This window comes from Dreissena polymorpha, chromosome 12 (assembly GCF_020536995.1).
Source record: "Dreissena polymorpha isolate Duluth1 chromosome 12, UMN_Dpol_1.0, whole genome shotgun sequence".
Taxonomy (NCBI): Eukaryota; Metazoa; Mollusca; class Bivalvia; order Myida; family Dreissenidae; genus Dreissena; species Dreissena polymorpha.
In genome coordinates this window covers 21,965,927-21,986,659 of record NC_068366.1, presented here as the reverse complement: position 1 = coordinate 21,986,659, position 20,733 = coordinate 21,965,927, and the positions used below count along the sequence as shown (strand labels likewise).

Genomic DNA, 20,733 nt, shown 5'->3' with positions numbered 1-20,733 from the left:
TAGGCGTTAGGCACTATTACATCTCTGAACTGTGTTAAATCATTTGGTTGGATTCGTTATAGACATTCTGGATAGTTAAAAATATTACATAAATAACATCTTACAGTTGTATTATGTATTTCCGAATATAATGTATAACATAATATAAAAATCACAAAGCGTCTGTTTGTACCTAAGGATTAGATTTTCCAAAGATTTTGGGGATCCTATTTATGCTGTTTTTAGACTTGTGCGCTCTGACAGGGTGATCGTTGTCATGCATCTCTGTGTTGCCTTGCTTTTCGCACTGATCTTCTTCCTCGGTGGAGTCAACCGAACAGAAAGCAGGGTACCTGACCTCGATTCAATATTTGTTTTACTATGTATAAGGTTCAAGGTTGCCGTGGTGTAATGGATATGGTGTCCGCCTTGCGACCGGGAGGTCACGGGTTCGATCCCCACCGTGGGAGCGTTCTTTAGATCTCCCCCAAAGACACAAAGTACTGGTTCTAGGCCCAGGAAACGGACTCGAGAGCGTTTATATAAGCCTAAGGCTTTCGACGCAATCGAGCTAAAATAAATAGGTTTAAACTAAACTACTATGTATAACAATCTATTTTTCGTACATATTATAATTTATATTTAACTACATTTAACTACATATTTAAAAGTGATCTCCTCGAATATTTTTTGCCCCTAGCGGTAAACATTTACAGATGACATCACAAATAAATATAATAACATGTATTCATCAATGTATTCGTAGTGTCTGTATTATTGGATTACATAATTAACAATGAGCTCGCTTTGATCGTTTTTTTCAAGAGGGTATATATAAAGCGATTATTTGATTCAACTTTACAATATTTATTTAGATTATGTTATTTGTAATTGTTATAAGTTGACCTAATTCTAATTTATTTATAACAATAATCTTGTTATATTACTTTATATCTAAAATAATTTATGTTTTTTAAGGCGTTCAATTGAGACCTTGGTGTGTTCTGCTCATTTAGCCGGTCATATTGTTTAAAAACTGGTCGTTACTGTCGTGTAACGTCATTATACATTTTGATATACTTTGAAATGTCTCTATTATATTAGTTGTGACGCATATTGAAAAGATAATAAAATAGACATATACCAAATAATGCAGTCAGCTAATTTGTGCTCTGACTGAGACCACCTTTCTGTAAACTACTTGAATTACATTTATGAATAACACTTTACACAATGGTCGCGTTAAACAAAACGATCATCAATTGATATCACATTCTTATGTTCTTATTTATTCATTTTCACATCGTCACTAAATTGTTAAACACGATGCGTTATTTATGCAAAATGTTTCTTTCTTCTCTTTCCAGGGCGCATGCGTTGCTATTGCAGCTGCCATCCAGTACTTCTTCTGGCCATGTTCTTCATGATGTTGCTGATTGGCCTTGAGATTTTAATTTGCGTCGTGCGCGTGTTTATGACCAAGTTTAGAACCAAGGTCCTCGTGCCACTTGCATGGAGTGAGAATTTAGTTCATTTCTTTCTTTCTTTTATTGTCTTTCACTTCCGATAACCTAGCTGTATTAGCAGTTTGGTCACGTGAGCCATTATGAAGGAACGTTTCGTGTTGTTTTTCACTTTTGTGCTGTTGTTTTGTGTTTTTTTTTTTACATTTTATAAATATGTCCATGTAACAAGCTCTTGCAAACACAGCAACCAGAAAATATGACTTAATGCACATAGTGATATCACTGGTATAACAATCAACCTATAAAAGGCACAGAACCTTGTGGACAACGAGTCATTATTATCATAATCATTGTAACAGTTGTGTTTTTATTAAACATATGTTTGGACCTATAAGTAAGCATCAGACTCAAAAACAAACTATTTTAAAACATTTTTTCAAATATCCATTTGTTATGTTTTACATAGTAATAGTTTGGTATTTTCAGTCATTCCAGGCATAATTGTTGGTGTTTCGCTTGGCGTTTCAAAGACACAGGGTTATGGAAATAGTACATTGTAAGTTGAAACACACAGCAGCAGTTCTGGTTTGCGGTTTAGGTTTCTATTTTAATATCCGATGTGTTGTTGTTGTTTTTTCCATTCTTTAGTTGCCTATTTTAGTCATACGTGTATATGTGTACATTATATTAATCCGACACGTTTACTGGCAGTGTATGCATTATATCCAGAAAAATGCATACATATTTATAGGGTTTAAATGAATCATTACTTTGAATAATCATTTGTCACCACATGCCCACATTATAATTATGGTTATGTATGTAGATACATCAATGAACGCATATACTTATACAATTGTCAGTCCGTACGCAGTAAGTTCTCTGAAATATTATTTATATGCAAGTAATGCTTTCCAGTTGCTGGTTGGACATCTCCTCCGGACTTATTTGGTCGTTTGTGGGACCGGCGTTGTTCATCATTTGTGTAAGTGTTTGTTAGTAAAACTGTTGTTTCTTAATCTTTTATAAATATTACCAAATACAGCAATCGATACTTATTACACTCTTTCTATGTAATGAAATAATAATGCGTGAGAGCTGAACACTTGATTTAATCGGGTTTATGACAGTGTGTATTAAAGCTTCTTCCTGACATGCATTGCGATTATCTTTAATCGTGATTGATGCCGCTGGGATCTGAAATCTTGATGACAGAAAAATATTTTAGTTTAAACTGCTTTTCTTCATTTCTAAACGGCTTAAAAGTTGTAATTCAATTTCATCGATGAATATACACAAAAATGAGTTATTTCATTACCAATGCTGTAAGAACATGTGTAGGCAGTTGTTTACCATTTTGTTGTGGTTTCATCCTGTAATTGATTAATAATGAGACTGTCTGTTTAAGACTTTGAATATTTGTTTTAAATAAAACTTAATTTTTTGTAGCGACGCATTTAGAAATAGTTAAAAGTATGTTATTCCACTTTAGTTGTTATAGATTCAATATGAAATAGTTCAAGCGTATCTGGACTTTGTTCTTTCATGAGACTGATAATGTGTTAATGGTAATTAATAAGGGGTTCAAAATAGGTATTAAATCTGCAGGACAGTTTTAAAACGCTTATATGGGTAATCTATGAGGCTGACCCAGTTTATACTTCATTTTTAGGTTAATATATTAGTAGTGATCGTGGTATTGAAACGCATGTCGTCGTTAGCCGCAATGAAAACCAAGACTAAAACAGAAAAACTCAAGTAAGTGACTTTGTTTATTCATGTGATATCATTTTAGTCGTTTACAAATCAAACTTATAATTGGTGTGTGCATATTGCATATTGTGGTACCCGTCATGTTTCATTTGTCTTAAGTAGGCTCCAATTTATTAATATTTCGTTTTTCAGGGTAAGGGGATTTTATCATTCTTATCAGCCTGTGTAGAATTTGCTTTCATTTACCAAGCAATCAAATGACAATTTGAAATGTTCGCATTCTTTAACCTATGTTTAATAATTTTATTTGTAAAATTTCTTTATTAAGCAGTATGTACGTTATTTTAAACGTTTAAATACCCGCGATTGAATGTTTAATAAAGATATGTTGTTCGCTGTCTGACTTACCCGTGATGGGATGTTGTATTAGTTAAATGCGTGCTTCTATGGGCGACTAAATTATCATTCATTTTTTTATAGTTTACTCTCTAAATTATAGCTAACCTGAGCATGATGTGCTCATATTGACAAATTGTGATCAGTTTATATCCGGCGTCCGTCATCGTGCGATGTGCATCATCAAAGTTTAGCTCGTTACCGGCAATGGCATATATTAGAAAATCGTAAAAAAAACTCTTGATGCGTCGTTTGAGACATATTTACGATACGACATATCCTGCGTATTTATCTATATTATATCGACATTTTTTGTTTCACTTGAACCCGTGTGAGCGTTCTACCGCTATCGCGGCCATCGTTGCCACTTTGAATCACAGTTTCAATGCAAATAAATGGTTCGTTATGATGGGTTGTTCACTTTTTATTTTAAGGACGGGTTTGTACAGTCTATGCGTGCTTTTGCCCGTGGTGGGCCTCACGTGGGTGTTCGGTGTTTTGGCAATCAATGACGACATGTGGATATTTCAGTATATCTTCGCAATACTGAATGGTCTTCAGGTTTGATGACAGCTAGAATATTTTGATTTACGAGCTAAACTAAGTTCGATTGACAAACAATAATAATTAATGAGATACATAATTCATTTATCATGTTCTGGACATAATATTTTGCTGACATAAGTTATATTTACAGACATAATAGTTAATTAACGTCTTCCTTTTGTATTTAAATATTTATATATATGTACAAAACCACTATAAAAGAGTAACGAGAGACGAATGTTACATATGTTCAGTAGCAGTTACGTAATGATTTGAATCTACCATCTACACATAAACTTAAAAGGCATTTGTATAATGCAAATAAAGCAATTATCTTCAAACACGCACACTGACGTATTTAATCGTGTTAATTTCAGCGTTAATAGAGTATGCCTGCTAACCTTTAGATTTTTCGTTTCAGGGCTTCTTCATATTTCTCTTCTATTGTGTTCTGAATAGACAGGTAAAAATGCAGTAATCCTTCAGAAAGATTCTGACAGTGTGCATCTTTTATTCCCACAATGAATTGTTCTTAGGTATCAACACATATTTCCTTATTTGATTTTAATGGTCAATAATACGCCTGCCTTGCACACTTCAAGATAGTCTTTCATAAATTAGAAAACTATTTTTAATAAATCGTGTATTGTATGGGAAGCGGACCGATTTCAAATTTGAAATAAAATATTCAAAGGGAAAATCATTATTAAGTGTAATGGAGTTATTAGTGCAAATAGTTTGATTTGAAGAACGTGCAAAACGTTGACCGATACATTTATAAATATTGTTTTTCAGAATCTACTTTACTTTTTTACATAGAAACGGTATTCATTATGTTAAAACCTACGGCATTTTTCAATTAATGTAATACTCAAGAGAAAACTTAAAATTCAAATTTCTTTGTGGAAACCAATGTTTTATAATTTGATTTACACATAGAGAATTATCGTTTGATTTTTAATAGAAGCAATATGTTACAAATAAAATAAACTATTAATCAACATACAAAACCGTACGGCAAATACTGGCTCTAAGAAGGTAACTTGTAATGCCCTGTAAGGTTCCGACCCAGAATATCTTATAATATGGTCATAGCTCCGTTCCTTTTACTCGGACAGGTTCGAGACGCTCTAAGAAGACGGCAAGACCGGAAGCGCAGTCTTCAGACTCTGAGCTCTGATTTGCGGAAACAGTCGCACAGTGCCTCTCAAGAAAAAGTGTGTTTGTTTTGATTATAGGGATTATCACCGTTATCAACAGTTTTTTAGTTATAGCATGGGGGTCAGTTAGCATGCTCACACGTTTTATTGAGTTAGCACGTAACAGACAATTCTCCTACTGGATGCAGAGGTAGTGGGAAAACCGGATGTAGACATTTGTCCGTGATCGATCCCCAAGCTAGTAATTAGAACGTTCCTTATGAACAATTCCAAACGATGTGTTGATATTGTATGATTTGTCATAAGGGCAATTGCAAATAACAGTAGGTGTTTTTATGCAGATATTTTTTACCAAGGACCATAAAACGTTTTCTTTACAACTCTAAATGAGTTCAAGTGCGTCACATTACTATCTCTATAGTATGATAAACAAAATTAAGAGTGATCCATAAAGACGAATCAATGATTGAACGTTTATATATTTAAGCGAAAAAATAGCAAGACCCCTGAGCAACCGGTGGCGGATGCTCAAGACGACAGCTGGATGCGCGGTGAGCGTCGCCAGTATCACAGGAACATCCGGTTGACCAAGCAGCGACGCCTGTCGCACCTTTAGACACACTTGCATGTCTTTGCAAACATGTTCAACTCGAAAATTCAAGTATATTGAAAGCCGTGCATTCGAACGTTGCTTTACGGTTTTTATGGTTGAATATATATTTTATTGAAAGTCAGACATTTTAAATAAAATTGCTATGCGATTCATACGTGTATACATCAAATGTATCATGTGCTGTGTTCGTGATATTCATAAGACAATGTTGTTTTATTATTTATTTTTTATGGGAAATACACATTATTAATATTATCTTTTTAATTTAAGGTACACAAATCACTAGTTTACAATTTTTTATGAGAAATGTTATTAGAACTAGACTAATAACCAAAGTGTTACAAATGCATTTAATTACAAAAGAATGGAATTCGTACACGGAATCAATAATGCAAATGTATATAAAACACCTGTAATTAACAGCAAAGCTTTTCATCTATTTCACGTTAAAGGGAATCTTTAAATTTACACTTCACATAAGTTAAATGATAGTATTTATTTGTTAATTGAAAACGCATTTTTAATGAAATTAGCGGACACATAATACAAGAATTGCAATTCAGTGTACGTTTTTTAAGCATGTAAAACATAGTTGAATTTATGAGGTAATAACACACCAGCGTTGTTTTGTATAAACGTACCAACTTCAAATTAATGCCTTTATTATATGTTTGTACATAAAACAGCCAATATATAACAGGTTTCTTATAACACAATATATATATTTTTTTATTTATGCTTAAAAGAAAACAGCAACGCACATAGTCTAAATACAATGTCGCACTATTTAATCGCTATCAACATCGGCCTTTGTAAATGTAAATAATTTGGCATTAAAAAGGAACATAAAACAAAGTAAAAGAACATAATCACGCTTTAAGCAGTTACAATATGATATTTCATTCCTGCCATATATTGCTTTAAAGCCATGAATAAAATCAAAAAGTTGAAAAATATGTTGTTATATTATTTCACTTGTGAAACACGTGTAAACCAATTTGAATTAATAGCAAAGGGTAAATGCAAGGACCTTTTGCGTATAGAGATCGAGTGCTGTTAAAAATATATCGAACGGGTTCTTTCAGTGTTTTTTTTAGTTTCAAATTGGGTGTTTTATATGAATTGTGTACCGGATTTAACAGTATTTCAGTCATGTCTTTGTAGTAAGTAATAATTTATAAGAAATAATTACACTTGCTTATTTCATAGTTTAATCCCAGGCGTTTCAGTTTTATGTGCATTGTCTAAAACTGTAAGATATAATCGTTCAAAATATAGGAATGCAGTAGCTCACGTATAGCGATTGGTAAACAAAGAGACGGTAGTTAAGTGACAATTGTAACACAATATTAATTAACGTAGACAAATGATCAAAAATTGTATATATAATGCACTCTTAAAAATGTTCATGATTTTGCATATGTGATGTATACAAAACCAATAAGAACTTTCACTGAAATGTTGTATACCCTCCGATGCCGTATGTCGCTACATGTCGAAAGTGGGCATTATGATAATCATACATACAAATTAAATGGAAACATGGGCATTAGCTACTTTTGATATAATATAGATAGGATAATGAAAATGCCATGAACATGTTCGTAATGTAGATGCAGCCCTTACAATGTGAGGATAGAATACATTGAAACATGTAGGAGTATTTCAACGGACAAGTTTGCAGCTCATCGACTTACAGACATACGATCATGGCCGTTTTTTTTTCTTTGAACTTTTCAGCATTTTTCTTTATAAACATATCACATGTATTAAATCTTTATATACTTGTTTTTCTTTAGATTATATTTCAGACGCTATTAACACAAAACTTCTCTTGATGCGCGTCGAACTAAAACCAAATATATGTTGCTGATTCACCAATATTTTGTCTGCTGGCCCCTATAAGGCCCCTGTGGACCGTAACTATACGGGTCTCCGTACTGACCCCACTGTTGTTGCTGATGGGACGGGCGTCCTGTCTGGTAGCCAGCGGCGCCCACACCGTGACCATAGGGACTGGAACATAAACAAAATATACCATTTAGCTTACAATCCAAGCGCAATCGCAAAGTACGATCATATGGTTGATTAAGGCATTCTCGATGGGTGTATCCTGCATAACCTCGTACTTGTTGTATTTTGAGAAGATCTTCAGAACACGTCTACGATCGCATCACTTCGACGATCGTATCCGGGAAACTATCGATAACAACATAAACTGCGTCTCCGCAGTTTTATTAATATTTTAAATGCCTATGATACTTTATGCTATAACAATTATACCGATAATTTTGACTTTGCCATAAAAATAAGTGGCCATGAACTTAAGTTCCGCCTTTCTACCAAGATAGTATTTGAACATGTTATCACATGTATTTTTTTCGACTACACAAGGTTTCCAAAAAATAGGTTAAGTATTAATTTTGCTTGTGTTTGCTCTCAATGTAACGATCGTACTATAAACACCTTTGTAATATGTCCAACATCAGAAGGCTAAATTTGAACAAGGGACAAAATTGCCACAAAACCGTTTTCAATTTGAAAAACAAAGTCTGAGAAAGGGAGACAATTAAAAAAGTGCATTGCAACTGACTGTTCCTTGTTTCCCCTCTTGTGTCAAATTCGATCTATTTTAGTCGTGGCGACCTTGATTTCAATTTGAAAAAAAAATCTGATAAAGGGAGTCAAAATGTGCAATGTGTATTGTTACTAATTGTTCCTAGTTACACCCCTTGTGTCAAATTCAATCTATTTTTAGTTGTGGCGACCTTGAACTTGGAGATATCGACGTTATTGTTTCGCATGACACATCATCCAATGATTGTGAACAAATGTGCCGATTATTTTTAAAATCTCACAATGAATGACATATTTATGGCCCGGACAAGATCATGTGTGGCCATTTTTTTAACTTTGATCTCAAAGTGTGACATTGACGTTGCAGATATCGACGTAATTCTTTCGCATGACACATCGGCCAAAGATGGTTAACAAATGTGCCAAAAGATTTAAAAATCTCACAATGAACGACAAAGTTATGGCCCGGACAAGTTTGTTCCGCCCGCCTGTCTTCCCGCCGCCTACCCGCCCGCCGACATTCACCAATCTAATAACCAGTTTTTTTCCTTCGGAAAACCTGGTTTATTATTAACTGGTACATCTACGTGTAGGCATACACAACATCATGTAATATATAACCTGCAACATAAGAGAGCAGATAGGTACCGTCTACTCCAGTTGCATAAGCAGAAATAATACTTCTTATAAACATCAAATTTTATGAAGGTTGATATTTGTCGTTTAATGCTTGCGTGTTGGCGAATTTGAAGAAGGTTCCAAACACGCTAACAATAATGATGCAACAATTAACCACCAATACCATAAATATGACATATAACGCCCGTTTGGCGGTTCTGTTGTGTGCATTTTTCGTCGTTTTGTCATGCTTTCGTCATTTAGACCCGCCAACAACCAGGCATGAATAATACTCCCTACACAATGACAAATATAAAATTTACGAAATGTGTCGCCAGTCGACCAACAAACCCGATTTCAAGCCATTGCGCAAATCAGCAACCTTAACGTGGTCCTTTATTTAAAGCTAGTTCCCAAATGATAAAAAATTTATGAAGAAACACAACCAAAAAATGGCTACCTTTATTTATCCCATAATTAGGCTTTGAAATAACCCCCAATTAGTAAATTTAGCTTTATTTTAGCACTGCGTGAATAAACTTGTACACAAGTACATAACAGCGTATATCAAATACATTCTAGTACCTGTAACCGTATTGTGGTTGCATATTCATGTTCCCTAAGCTTGCGTGCAGGGACTGACCGCCTAGGTACGTGCCCTCGTAAGGGTATTCGTAAAGTCGAGACCTGTCCTTCGAGTGCGAACCTTTCTTCTTGTCCTTCTTGCTCTTTGGAAGACTGCTGGTTTTCTTTGATTCACTTCTGCTGCTGTCCTTCTGGATTAAACATAATATAAAGTAATTAATTATATACGTATACGAGAAAATATTCCAACAATTAGTGGCAATGTAAATAAAACAAAATCATATTAAAACTCATCCCAGATATGATTACAGCATCTGATGTTAATGTTGTCAGCATAATGCATGGGTAGGTAAAAATGACGTGTATAGCGTTCAAATCGTTCTACTATAGCAACGTACAGAAAACTGCACAGCCTCATCACGCTTTTTCAATGCCCCGGAACCATATATCAAACAAATTTATTTCATTTTACCTAGCATTCAAGCCCACGTAAACCTGTTTGACATTTGGCTAAAATATTATTGGAACAATTGTTCTTATCAAGTTTCATGCAGGTATGGCAAAAATGAGTCATCCGGAGGGTTCACAAGCTTTTAATAATTTGACCTATTGACCTAGGTTTTCACCATACATGACATAGTTTGAGACGCAGCTGACATATAACGGGGGGATATATAATCACCGATAAAACATGTGGCATATATAGTGTTCACAAGCTTTCTCTTGAATTTTGCCCAATGACCTGGTGTTCGAGCTCGGCATATATTCCAATGGGGCACATGTTCTACCCAAGTTTAATGATTAAATTTGGCATCTAGAGTTTTCACAATGTTGCATGTAGAATATCCAAATATTGTTTTTTCTTCAATGTGACCACGTGCCTTGTTTTAAGCCACACCTTACCCAGTTTGTAACTTTTTCGGGATTGTATTGGAAAACATGTTTTAACAAAGTTTCTTGAAGATATGACAAAAAATTATGCCACAAGATATCTAATAAGCTAAATGGTCACGACCTAAAGGCAATCCAAAAGGCTCACAATGAGCATGCTGTACTATGGTGGGCTATAAAAACAATTACTTTAAATTGGTATATCTGTATTATATCTCTTGCATATATACATGTATTAAAACAACGAATATTCTCTGTTTAAAGCAGATACGTTTCTAGTAAAATTGTTATACATGATTAAATAATTATGAAAGAATGATCACATTTCCAAAATAGTTTTGTTCAATACAAGCCTCCAGTGGGAATCGAGCTTAAGGACCGTTATCGACAGTGCGCATGCGTATAGCGGTACGTCATGTGCATTAAGCTCATACAAATATTACTACTTCTACTGATTTATCAGACAGAAAGACAGACAAAAAGACAGACAGACATTTTATTCAAGACTTGTACATAGTACATCGTCTAAACACATACATTTACAAAGAATATCTTAACATGATAAGACATTCTCATTTCCGTATTTTGTGGGAAAAAACTTAAAATAAAAGAAAAACTCAACAGTTAGGGAAAAGGTGTCAATTAAACATAATTAACGATACCATTTCTCTATATGAGATGAGAAAACGTTAAATATACATTTTTTGCAAAAAATATGTTACAGACGCTCCTAACACTTATGTATGGGGACAACTTTTTGAACGTTAATAAAAAGCCAGTCATATGCTTCAAGAAATTAATTAATACATACTTTTTAACAGATATTTTTTAATATATAATGATGGCGAACAATGTAAAGACCTTTATAAAATATTTAAAACAAACATAGCATTAATGTTTGGAACATGTTTCATAAAATGCATGTTTATATAATGCATTTTTTGCAAGTATAAATGCGTATTTGCCGTAGAAGCGATAACCTCTTCAAGCACACTGACTCTAAGACTTTACCTTTTTCCGACCAGCACTGTGTTCATATTTCTGAGGTAGCGCTGTACCTATGGAAGATATATTTTGTGCTGAGCCACCCTGGAAACAATCGAGAAAAGGATTGAAGAAATACAGAGTAACACTATGGTTTATATTCATTCCAGGGCCTTTATTTATAAACATTTTTAACTTGACAGAAGTCAACACATAAATAATTTGTGTTTGAAATACTTTGCTTTGGTGATAAAGCAAATCAAAACCTTAAATGAGAATACAATTTTGAATCATATTGTACATAATGTAATTAAGTCTTTAAAACGCATATTTGCATATGGCAAAATCTTATTTACAGTTATAAATTGTAAGATTGGTTTAAAGATTCCACAAATACTATTTATATAAAGCAGATCAGGAGAATATTTATTACGTACCTGAAATGATTTTCAACATTACAAATGGACATATGATTTTGATTTCAACAGCATCGAAGCGATGGTGAATGACAATATTAATAATCTTTACTAATAATGAATCTGTACTTATCATATCATACAAACATATCTTACAATAAAAATATGATAGCAATGGAAATCAAATATCGATACTTGATACCTGAGTTCTTTCAGATAAATGTGGAGTTTGTTCACTTTTAAACAAGTTTGACCTAATATTCAACCATAATGACGCCATCAAATACAAACTAATGACAATTAAATACGAGGCTAAATGACAAAAGTATTATTTTTTTAAACATTACACACAAAAGGAAAAAAAGACGTTTTGTTGACAACAACACATGAACATTGACATTAATTTATTGCTTTGCACATCAAAATAAGTTAGTCATTAAAGTTTAACGGGTCAATCGCAGCACACCAATAAAAAAAGTTAATACTTTGTATTAATGGCATCAGACCACGTCACGCCTATTAAAAACGACATTTCACTTCGAAATTCTTTTAGCATTGTGACCAACAAAACTTCTGCACGTTATAATCGAACGAGTGAATATTATTTGCCAAACGTATAGTAAGATTATGTATGATTTTTTAAAATAATGTGTTTTACTTATTGGTTTAACATGCCGGGAGCATGTGCATGTGTATATTAACACAGAGGGAATCAAATTTAAAACTAACATTATTTTACACTCGGATCAAACAATAATGAGCGTGAGAGGTAAGAATATTAAAATTATTTATCGAACGTGGTGTTAAAAATTTATATTATTCTACAATATATTCAAGAGTGTGTTTAATATTATGTAGTAGAGATGCACAGACAAAAACTATTCATCTTTAAATTTTATTTTGTCGAAGTGAAATGTCTGTTAACGGAGACCTACCCTACGCAAGGAATAGTACGATGTAGACAAATATGGCAGATATACTGAAGTCATTCGGTATCTGTGTTCTACAATTCTGGACTGCGAGAGATATAACAACATATAAAAGAGTATTAAATAATTTGAGTTGAGGTTAGATCTCAATACATATGTGTATAATTTGCGTCGATATTAATAGCGATACAAAATACATGCAAGCCTAGATTATACTGGTGCAAATATCGCATACATAGCTACTTATAATTTAGCACTGCATATTGGGTACAAATATTTTAAGTAATTATGTTAAACTTTATGTTAGCTTTTAGCATGTTGAATCTCTCTACATCAATTACACTGACAAAAGTATTTTATATTTTTATGATTAACCTAGTGACCATGCCAAGTTATTTATATTTATACTAAGATAAAATAATTTGAAATGAACTGAATATTCATAACCTATTTAAAATTCACACATTTTTTTATTATATTCGATATTTAAAAAATGTTAAAATATATAAGTAATTCAATAGTCTAAACAGCATTAATTTAGCATATATCTATATGAAAACTTATGTGCGTTGCTTGTATTATTGCTGTTTCATTTGAAATAATGCGAAATCTAAGTGCACGCTCAACGATGCGAACATGCGAACATATAATACTATATATATAAATATATATATATACTTATATTAATGAACGAAACTGAAACGTTTATTTATTATGTGCTTATATTGCCTGAACACGTTACATAATGTGTATGCATACATAGTATATTTGTGATCAAAAGCTTTACTATATTTATAAACCGAAATACTTTTTCAAACAAACAAACAGACGGACAGACGGACGGACAAACGCACACGCAAGTACCTCGTAATCATCGTCAGAACGGCTTGATCGGCTACTCTTTGACAGCTTGGACCCACTGGAATACGGGTCTTCAGGTCGTTCATAACCTATACGGATCTGGGGCACGTTACTTTTGCCGTGACGTTCGCGACGTTGACGTTCCTTTTTTCTTGTCTCGTTTTCCTTTCTCAGCTTCTCTTCTCGTTCTTGCTTTTCCTTCTCGATCTTTTTCGCATTCGCATTTTCTTGCTGGCGTAATTTTTCGTCATCCGTGCTCTGTCGCTTGTTTCTGCTCCTATCGCTCCCGCTATCCTTCGAAGAAGATTTTGTTTGCGCTACCACATCCATGTATTTATGTGAATCTCTGATCCCCGTATCTAGCTGATCGTAACTCGAACTGTTATTTCGAGACCCCTGCGACTGTCTAAGACTATTTTCTTCCTAAAGAGATAGGGACATGTCGCAACATTTTATATAGCAATAGATTACATTTAATGACATTAACATGATACGCTAGGAATAAGTAAAGAGAAAAATACTAATAAGATAATATCGTACTAGATAAAGGTCTGATATGGTAAAAATTGTTGTTCTATTTTTCGGTATGAATACTTTCCTTTTGATTTTTTCTACCTATGATGTAATGAACGATTTAGAAATAATAATATATTATTAAAATTACAATTTACATTAAGAACAGTACATATTTAAGTAACGATTTGACACGCCATGCCGTGTTTCCTTAACATAAAGCAAACAAACTGTTTACAAAAATGAGCTGTTTTTAATTATTGAATGATGAATTTTTGACGGACCATTAATGCTTTGAAGTAATAGACTTTGGATCCACAGATGTGTATCCCTGGAAAAATCTTAGTATTGTATTTAAAGCATCATTTTATATAATAATGAGCCGTGCTCTGTGAAAAGGGGGTCTAATATATGTGCGTAGAGTGTAGTCCAAGATTGAACTGTGCAGTCACGCTCAGTCAAGCTCAGGGACGACAATTTCCGCGTTTATTATATTTTCTGCTTAAAGAAAGTCCCTTCTTAGCAATATCCATTTTAGGCGGAAAGTGTCGTCCCTTACTAACCTGTGCGGACTTAGCAGGCTAATCTGGTATGACACTTTACGCACATGCATTAAACCCCCTTTTCACAGAGCACGGTCCATATATATATATTATTTTAGCAGTATTTCTGTCCAATTCTGAAAATGCAATTTATATACGAATAAGTATGAGATTTCATCCAAATATTGGATGGGGATATCGTTTGTATAAAAGTAAATCGCGTGTAACAATTTATGTTCCGATCAACAAGTAAAGGGAATTTTTATAAATCTATAACACAAATAGGAGCTAGCGTTTAGAATTGAAATGTATATAACATATATTCCAACACGAAACGTGTTTTTTCTATCAAGCAAAAATGAACAAAACTGAGCGCATGTTTACAATATTATTAAAATAAAAATATTAATACCAGTAATATAAATCACTGTTTTTTGTTGAAATAGCTTCGGAGACTTAACGACAATATATATTGAACAATCGTTTCAAACTTACCATTTCTATGTGTATAATAAATTGAGACATATTTTAATCGCAGTAAAATTATCTCATTTTCTATTCATCTGTACGCTTGACTGTGAAGTATTCATTAACGAAATCAATTGACGATTATTGTTTCTTCAATAACCAAACTGAAACGGTCTTACCGTTGATTGCTGATTTTTGAAATCTTTTTCAATGGAAGCCAGTGTATTCTTGCGTACATTTCTCTGCTTCAGCCCTTGTCTTAGCTGAAAAATAATACCTTATGTAATTATAAGTTATAGTGATTGCTTGTACTAATTTATTATTCTTTCCTTAATTTATTTTGAAATATTACTTTAAGCATTAACATGATTTAAATCGATGGCGGCTATGAACCCATGTTATTTCGCTGTATTATTTGCATCGCCGTATTCTAAATATCAATCCGTAAATAAATACACATGTTGACAAAATTCTTGATGATCAGCATGAAAAGCATTTGATGAAAATATTGATATACATCTGCATACAAAACACAATGTTTTTCAAATTAGAGTGTCACAAATGAAGAAGGACTTAGTACCTGTTTGTTGAATACACAGTGGAAGACGAAAATCAGCACACCCTGGAAATATAAATAACCAACTATATATACAGTTATCTATCGTCGTAATATTAAATATCCCGAAACAATATCAGGAGCACAAATTATTTCCATGCATATTTTGTAAGAAGGGAAATTGGAAAATGAATTGCCTGTACAAAACATGACATAATAGACAACGCAACAAATTGATATCAGGTGGTAAGACCACTTTTTAACGGCCTATGAAAACCATTATGGGATTTAATCCAGGGTTGAAAGCTATTTGAAATAGTCGGCTTCAAACCATGTGGACTTTTCAGGCCTATGTGTTTGCTACAAGCAATTGTGATCATATGTATTCATTTTATTGCATTAATATGTGCTTCCATCGTCTGCATAAGCATAAGCGACATATTTGTCCATTATTTCAAGTATTATTTTCTGTTTCTCACATCCTACTTACGTGACGAAATATGACTGATTACATGTATATTAATTGTATAGTTTCATGAGGTCATTGAATGTATATTATTGTCTTAAACGTTTTTCTTCCTTTACTATCTTTAAAAGATAATATACCGTAAAAGAAATTAACACCAATGAACGGTTGTTACACTTTATAAGTAAGAAACACTTTAATTTTTTAATGGATAGTTTATATACCTGCTATAAAATATTGTGTTGTAGTTATATGCCCTTAAAAGCCCGTGATTGGTGATAAAAATAAATTCTATAGGTCGTACTAGAGTTGCGACACCTTAAGGGTTTCGCGGGATGGAATGAGTGGGAACTAAAAAAATGTGGGTTCGAAAATTTTGGGTAAGAAAATGTGGGAACACAAATTTTGGGTACTAAACAAATGTGGGTACGAACATTTTGGTTACGAAAAAAAATGTGGGTACGAAAATTGTGGGTACAATGGGTCAATGTTAAGGTTTTAGCATGGCGGACGCTGGACGGCGAAAAGACACGATACGACACGATGAGCTGCCTATGACAATACCTCAGGTATTCTCCGAAAACAGCCGAGCGCATATGCATAAGTCAGTGAGTAATACTCAACAAGACTATTGTCAAGCAAATTTGTCCCCTAACGGCTCAACCATTGACAGAATTTATTTTATTTTATTATTTATTGCCATTGAAACCAGAATTTTTGACGTAGGAACAAAATGAAATCACGTGCATAATGTCCTTACTGCCATCTATCCATGTTTCAAGTTTCATGAAAAAATATTAAGAACTTTTAAAGTTATCGCAGGATTCAGAAAAGTGTGACAGACTGACTGACTGACTGACTGACGGACACACAGAGCACAAACCATAAATCCCCTCCGGTGAAACCGGTAGTGGACTAATAAAAGCTAGGCACGGCATATAAAATCAGAACCACTGGGTCGAATCTGCTGAAACTTGGCCACATTATAGATTATAGTCCAAACAAGCTACAGAATGAGCGTTTTTGGACCTGGCAGCGTAAAACATTAACCAATAATGGACAGCACAAAATGGGTCATTTTGTACAAAAAATGTAAACTTTGAGTGGCATTTAATGACCTTTAGACATCAGAAAGTTGCAAATTTTTAATATTCTGCACACTTCACTTGTTTTTTTTTACAAATTTAGAAGCATTTATGCTTGGGATGTATATAAACCATGTTATTCAGTGTCAAATTTGGCAAAAAATCACAATACAATCCCAAAAATGGCTAAGCAGCAATGCCCCTTTAACATTATTCCTTATATTTAATTGTATTGTTTAAAAAGATAACTGTGTATATTTAATCATAATGGCTCTGTATATCACACATGATAGGGCACTGCTGGGGCTTGAACCCAGAACTCATCTCACATTGTAAGATGCGTTTTTCAATTAAACTACAATGACTGTATCTTGTGAAGTGGAGCCAACATACACCCACATACCGGTAAGTGAAAAAATCATTCTGTCCATATATATGTACTGGGCGTTAGTGAAAGTGAAAGTCTTTTTCCAGGTTTTCCCTGATTTCCAGGTTGGCTGGAAACCATGTTTAACTATGATAAAATGTTCTTTAGATGCCATGTGTATTAATATATAGGTCTATTTTTCTGAGATATTAATGAAAATGCCTTTGGGTATGTGGCGAATATTTAAAAAATCTGCAACTTGATATATGGTGCTAACACGGTAAAATTGTATGAGCCCAAATTATAATAGATGAATGCGTATTATGCTTCTCTGCTTATACTATGACGACATGTTCATACAATGTCATTTTTATTATTATACATGTATATGCCAAATTTAATGAAAAAGACTTGAAAATGTGTGTCGCAAGATACCAAGTACGAAAAAAATCAGCATTTTTATGTAGCGTCATCACACGGTAAAATTATTTGTGCCCAAAATAATAATAGATGAATGCATATAAGGCTTCAATGTTGCTTATACTATGACTACTGGTTCATACGATGCCATTTTTATAAATATCTATGCCAAATTTAATGAAATAGACATGAAAATGTGTGTCGCCAGGTACCAAGTAAGAAAAAAATCAGCATTTTTATCTAGGGTCTTTACACGGTTAAATTATTTGTGCACAAATAATAATAGATGAATGCATATTAGGCTTCAATGTTGCTTATACTATGACTACTGGTTCATACAATGCCATTTTTATAAATATCTATGCCAAATTTAATGAAATAGACTTGAAAATGTGTGTCGCCAGGTACCAAATAAGAAAAAAATCAGCATTTTTATATAGGGTCTTCACACAGTAAAATTATTTGTGCCCAAGTAATAATAGATGAATGCATATTAGGCTTCAATGTTGCTTATACTATGACTACTGGTTCATACGATGCCAATTTTATTAATATCTATGCCAAATTTAATGAAATAGACTTGAAAATGTGTGTAGCCAGGTACCAAGTAAGAAAAAAATCAGCATTTTTATGTAGGGTCTTCACACAGTAAAATTATTTGTGCCCAAATAAGAATAGATGAATGCATATTAGGCTTCAATGTTGCTTATACTATGACTAATGGTTCATACGATACCATTTTTATAAATATCTATGCCAAATTTAATGAAATAGACTTGAAAATGTGATTCGCCAGTTACCAAGAAAGAAAAAAATCCGCATTTTTATGTAGGGTCTTCACACGGTAAAATTATTTGTTCCCAAATAATAATAGATGAATGCATATTAGGCTTCAATGTTGCTTATACTATGACGATATGTTCATACAATGCCATTTTTAAAAATATCTATGCCAAATTTAATGAAATAGAATTAAAATGTGTGTCGCCAGGTACCAAGTAAGAAAAAAATCAGCATTTTTATGTAGGGTCTTCACATGGTGAAATTATTTGTGCCAAAAATAATAACAGATGAATGCATATTAGGCTTCAATGTTGCTTATACTATGACTACTGGTTCATACAATGCCATTTTTAAAAATATCTATGCCAAATTTAATGAAATAGACTTGAAAATGTGTGTCGCCAGGTACCAAGTAAGAAAAAATCAGCATTTTTATGTAGGGTCTTCACACGGTAAAATTATTTGTGCCCAAATAATAATAGATGAATGCATATTAGGCTTCAATGCTGCTTATACTATGACTACTGGTTCATACGATGCCAGTTTTATAAATATCTATGCCAAATTTAATGAAATAGACTTGAAAATGTGTGTCGCCAGGTACCAAATAAGAAAAAAATCAGCATTTTTATGTAGGATCTTCACACGGTAAAATTGTTTGTGCCCAAATAATAATACATGTAGATGAATGCATATTAGGCTTCAATGTTGCTTATACTATGACTACTGGTTCATACGATGCCATTTTTTAAAATATCTATGCCAAATTTAATGAAAAAGACTTGAAAATGTGTGTCGCCAGGTACCAAGTAAGAAAAAAATCATCATTTTTATGTAGGGTCTTCACACAGTAAAATTATTTGTGCCCAATTAATAATAGATGAATGCATATTAGGCTTCAATGTTGCTTATACTATGACAACTGGTTCATACGATGCCAATTTTATAAATATCTATGCCATATTTAATGAAATAGACTTGAAAATGTGTGTCGCCAGGTACCAAGTAAGAAAAAAATCAGCATTTTTATGTAGGGTCTTCACACAGTAAAATTATTTGTGCCCAAATAATAATAGATAAATGCATATTAGGCTTCAATGCAGGGTTGGCATATTGACCGGTCAATTGAGTATTGACCGGGCCGGCGGTCAATACCTGGTTTAAACCGGTCAATACTGGTCATTACTGGTCGATTGAAAATTGTAGCATTTAAACATTACAAAGGAGCCATTTTATATAAAATCAATAATTATTCTGTAATTGATAAACGTTTTTCTGATTTATTTATTTTTAAAAAAATCTTTAAAGCTGTAAAAAGTTACTTCTTAATTATTTATGGAAACAGCCTCAAATACATAAGGACTAAGGCAATATCTTTATCTCAGTGTATCACATCTGTTACTAATTAGCCAGATTTTACATAAATTCCAGGTTGATAAACACAACAAGGTAAAGGTACCTTGTAGTCGGTGAGATATAATAATAATACAGTTAGTAAGGCTCGTACCCTGGGTACGGTAAATATACTAAAACGTACGCGGGAATTTTAACACTAAATCGGTTGTTGTCGGCTATTTGTAAAAATTAATTATGTTTACATTTATGTAAATTTTCTGTTAAATGGCATTTATATTATCAAAACTCATTGTTAAAATCAATAATGGGATTTAATTTTAAATCTTAAATTGTTTAAAGTCGCATCATTGTATGACGTCGTCAAGTATAATATTTTCCGCGACATCGCACGTTCACTTTTTACCGTCATAGAGTTTTTAAAAGAAACATTATTTGGTTACCAA

At 33.1% G+C, this 20,733-nt stretch overlaps 2 protein-coding genes across 2 annotated transcripts in view; one reads left to right on the top strand and one right to left on the bottom strand.

Annotated features, from left to right (window-relative positions):
• Positions 1-223: 223 nt before the first annotated feature.
• On the top strand, positions 224-6,082 carry LOC127853738 (adhesion G-protein coupled receptor D1-like). The gene is made up of 9 exons (XM_052388477.1): positions 224-328; positions 1,347-1,496; positions 1,932-2,001; positions 2,364-2,430; positions 3,118-3,203; positions 3,989-4,115; positions 4,522-4,563; positions 5,219-5,317; positions 5,748-6,082. Exons 2-9 carry the CDS (start codon positions 1,352-1,354, stop codon positions 5,874-5,876), a joined length of 765 nt encoding a protein of 254 aa, XP_052244437.1. The 5' UTR covers positions 224-328; positions 1,347-1,351; the 3' UTR covers positions 5,877-6,082.
• Positions 6,083-6,760: 678 nt separating this feature from the next.
• The window catches only part of LOC127852432 (uncharacterized), an 82,312-nt gene continuing 68,339 nt past the window's right edge, over positions 6,761-20,733 (bottom strand). The window contains exons 49-54 of the mRNA XM_052386387.1: positions 15,838-15,879; positions 15,437-15,520; positions 13,738-14,157; positions 11,556-11,633; positions 9,654-9,844; positions 6,761-7,889 (exon numbers count right to left, since the gene is read on the bottom strand). Of these exons, the coding sequence (XP_052242347.1) occupies positions 7,748-7,889; positions 9,654-9,844; positions 11,556-11,633; positions 13,738-14,157; positions 15,437-15,520; positions 15,838-15,879 (957 nt within the window). The 3' untranslated portion in view covers positions 6,761-7,747. The remainder of the gene's footprint in view (positions 7,890-9,653; positions 9,845-11,555; positions 11,634-13,737; positions 14,158-15,436; positions 15,521-15,837; positions 15,880-20,733) is intronic.

Excerpts from the sequence above, each read along its gene's own strand:
- LOC127853738 (XM_052388477.1), top strand. The coding sequence starts at position 1,352 with ATGCGTTGCTATTGCAGCTGCCATCCAGTACTTCTTCTGGCCATGTTC. Across the intron at positions 1,497-1,931 it reads CCTCGTGCCACTTGCATGGA|TCATTCCAGGCATAATTGTT; the intron begins GTGAGAATTTAG and ends TGGTATTTTCAG. Across the intron at positions 4,564-5,218 it reads ATTGTGTTCTGAATAGACAG|GTTCGAGACGCTCTAAGAAG; the intron begins GTAAAAATGCAG and ends TTACTCGGACAG.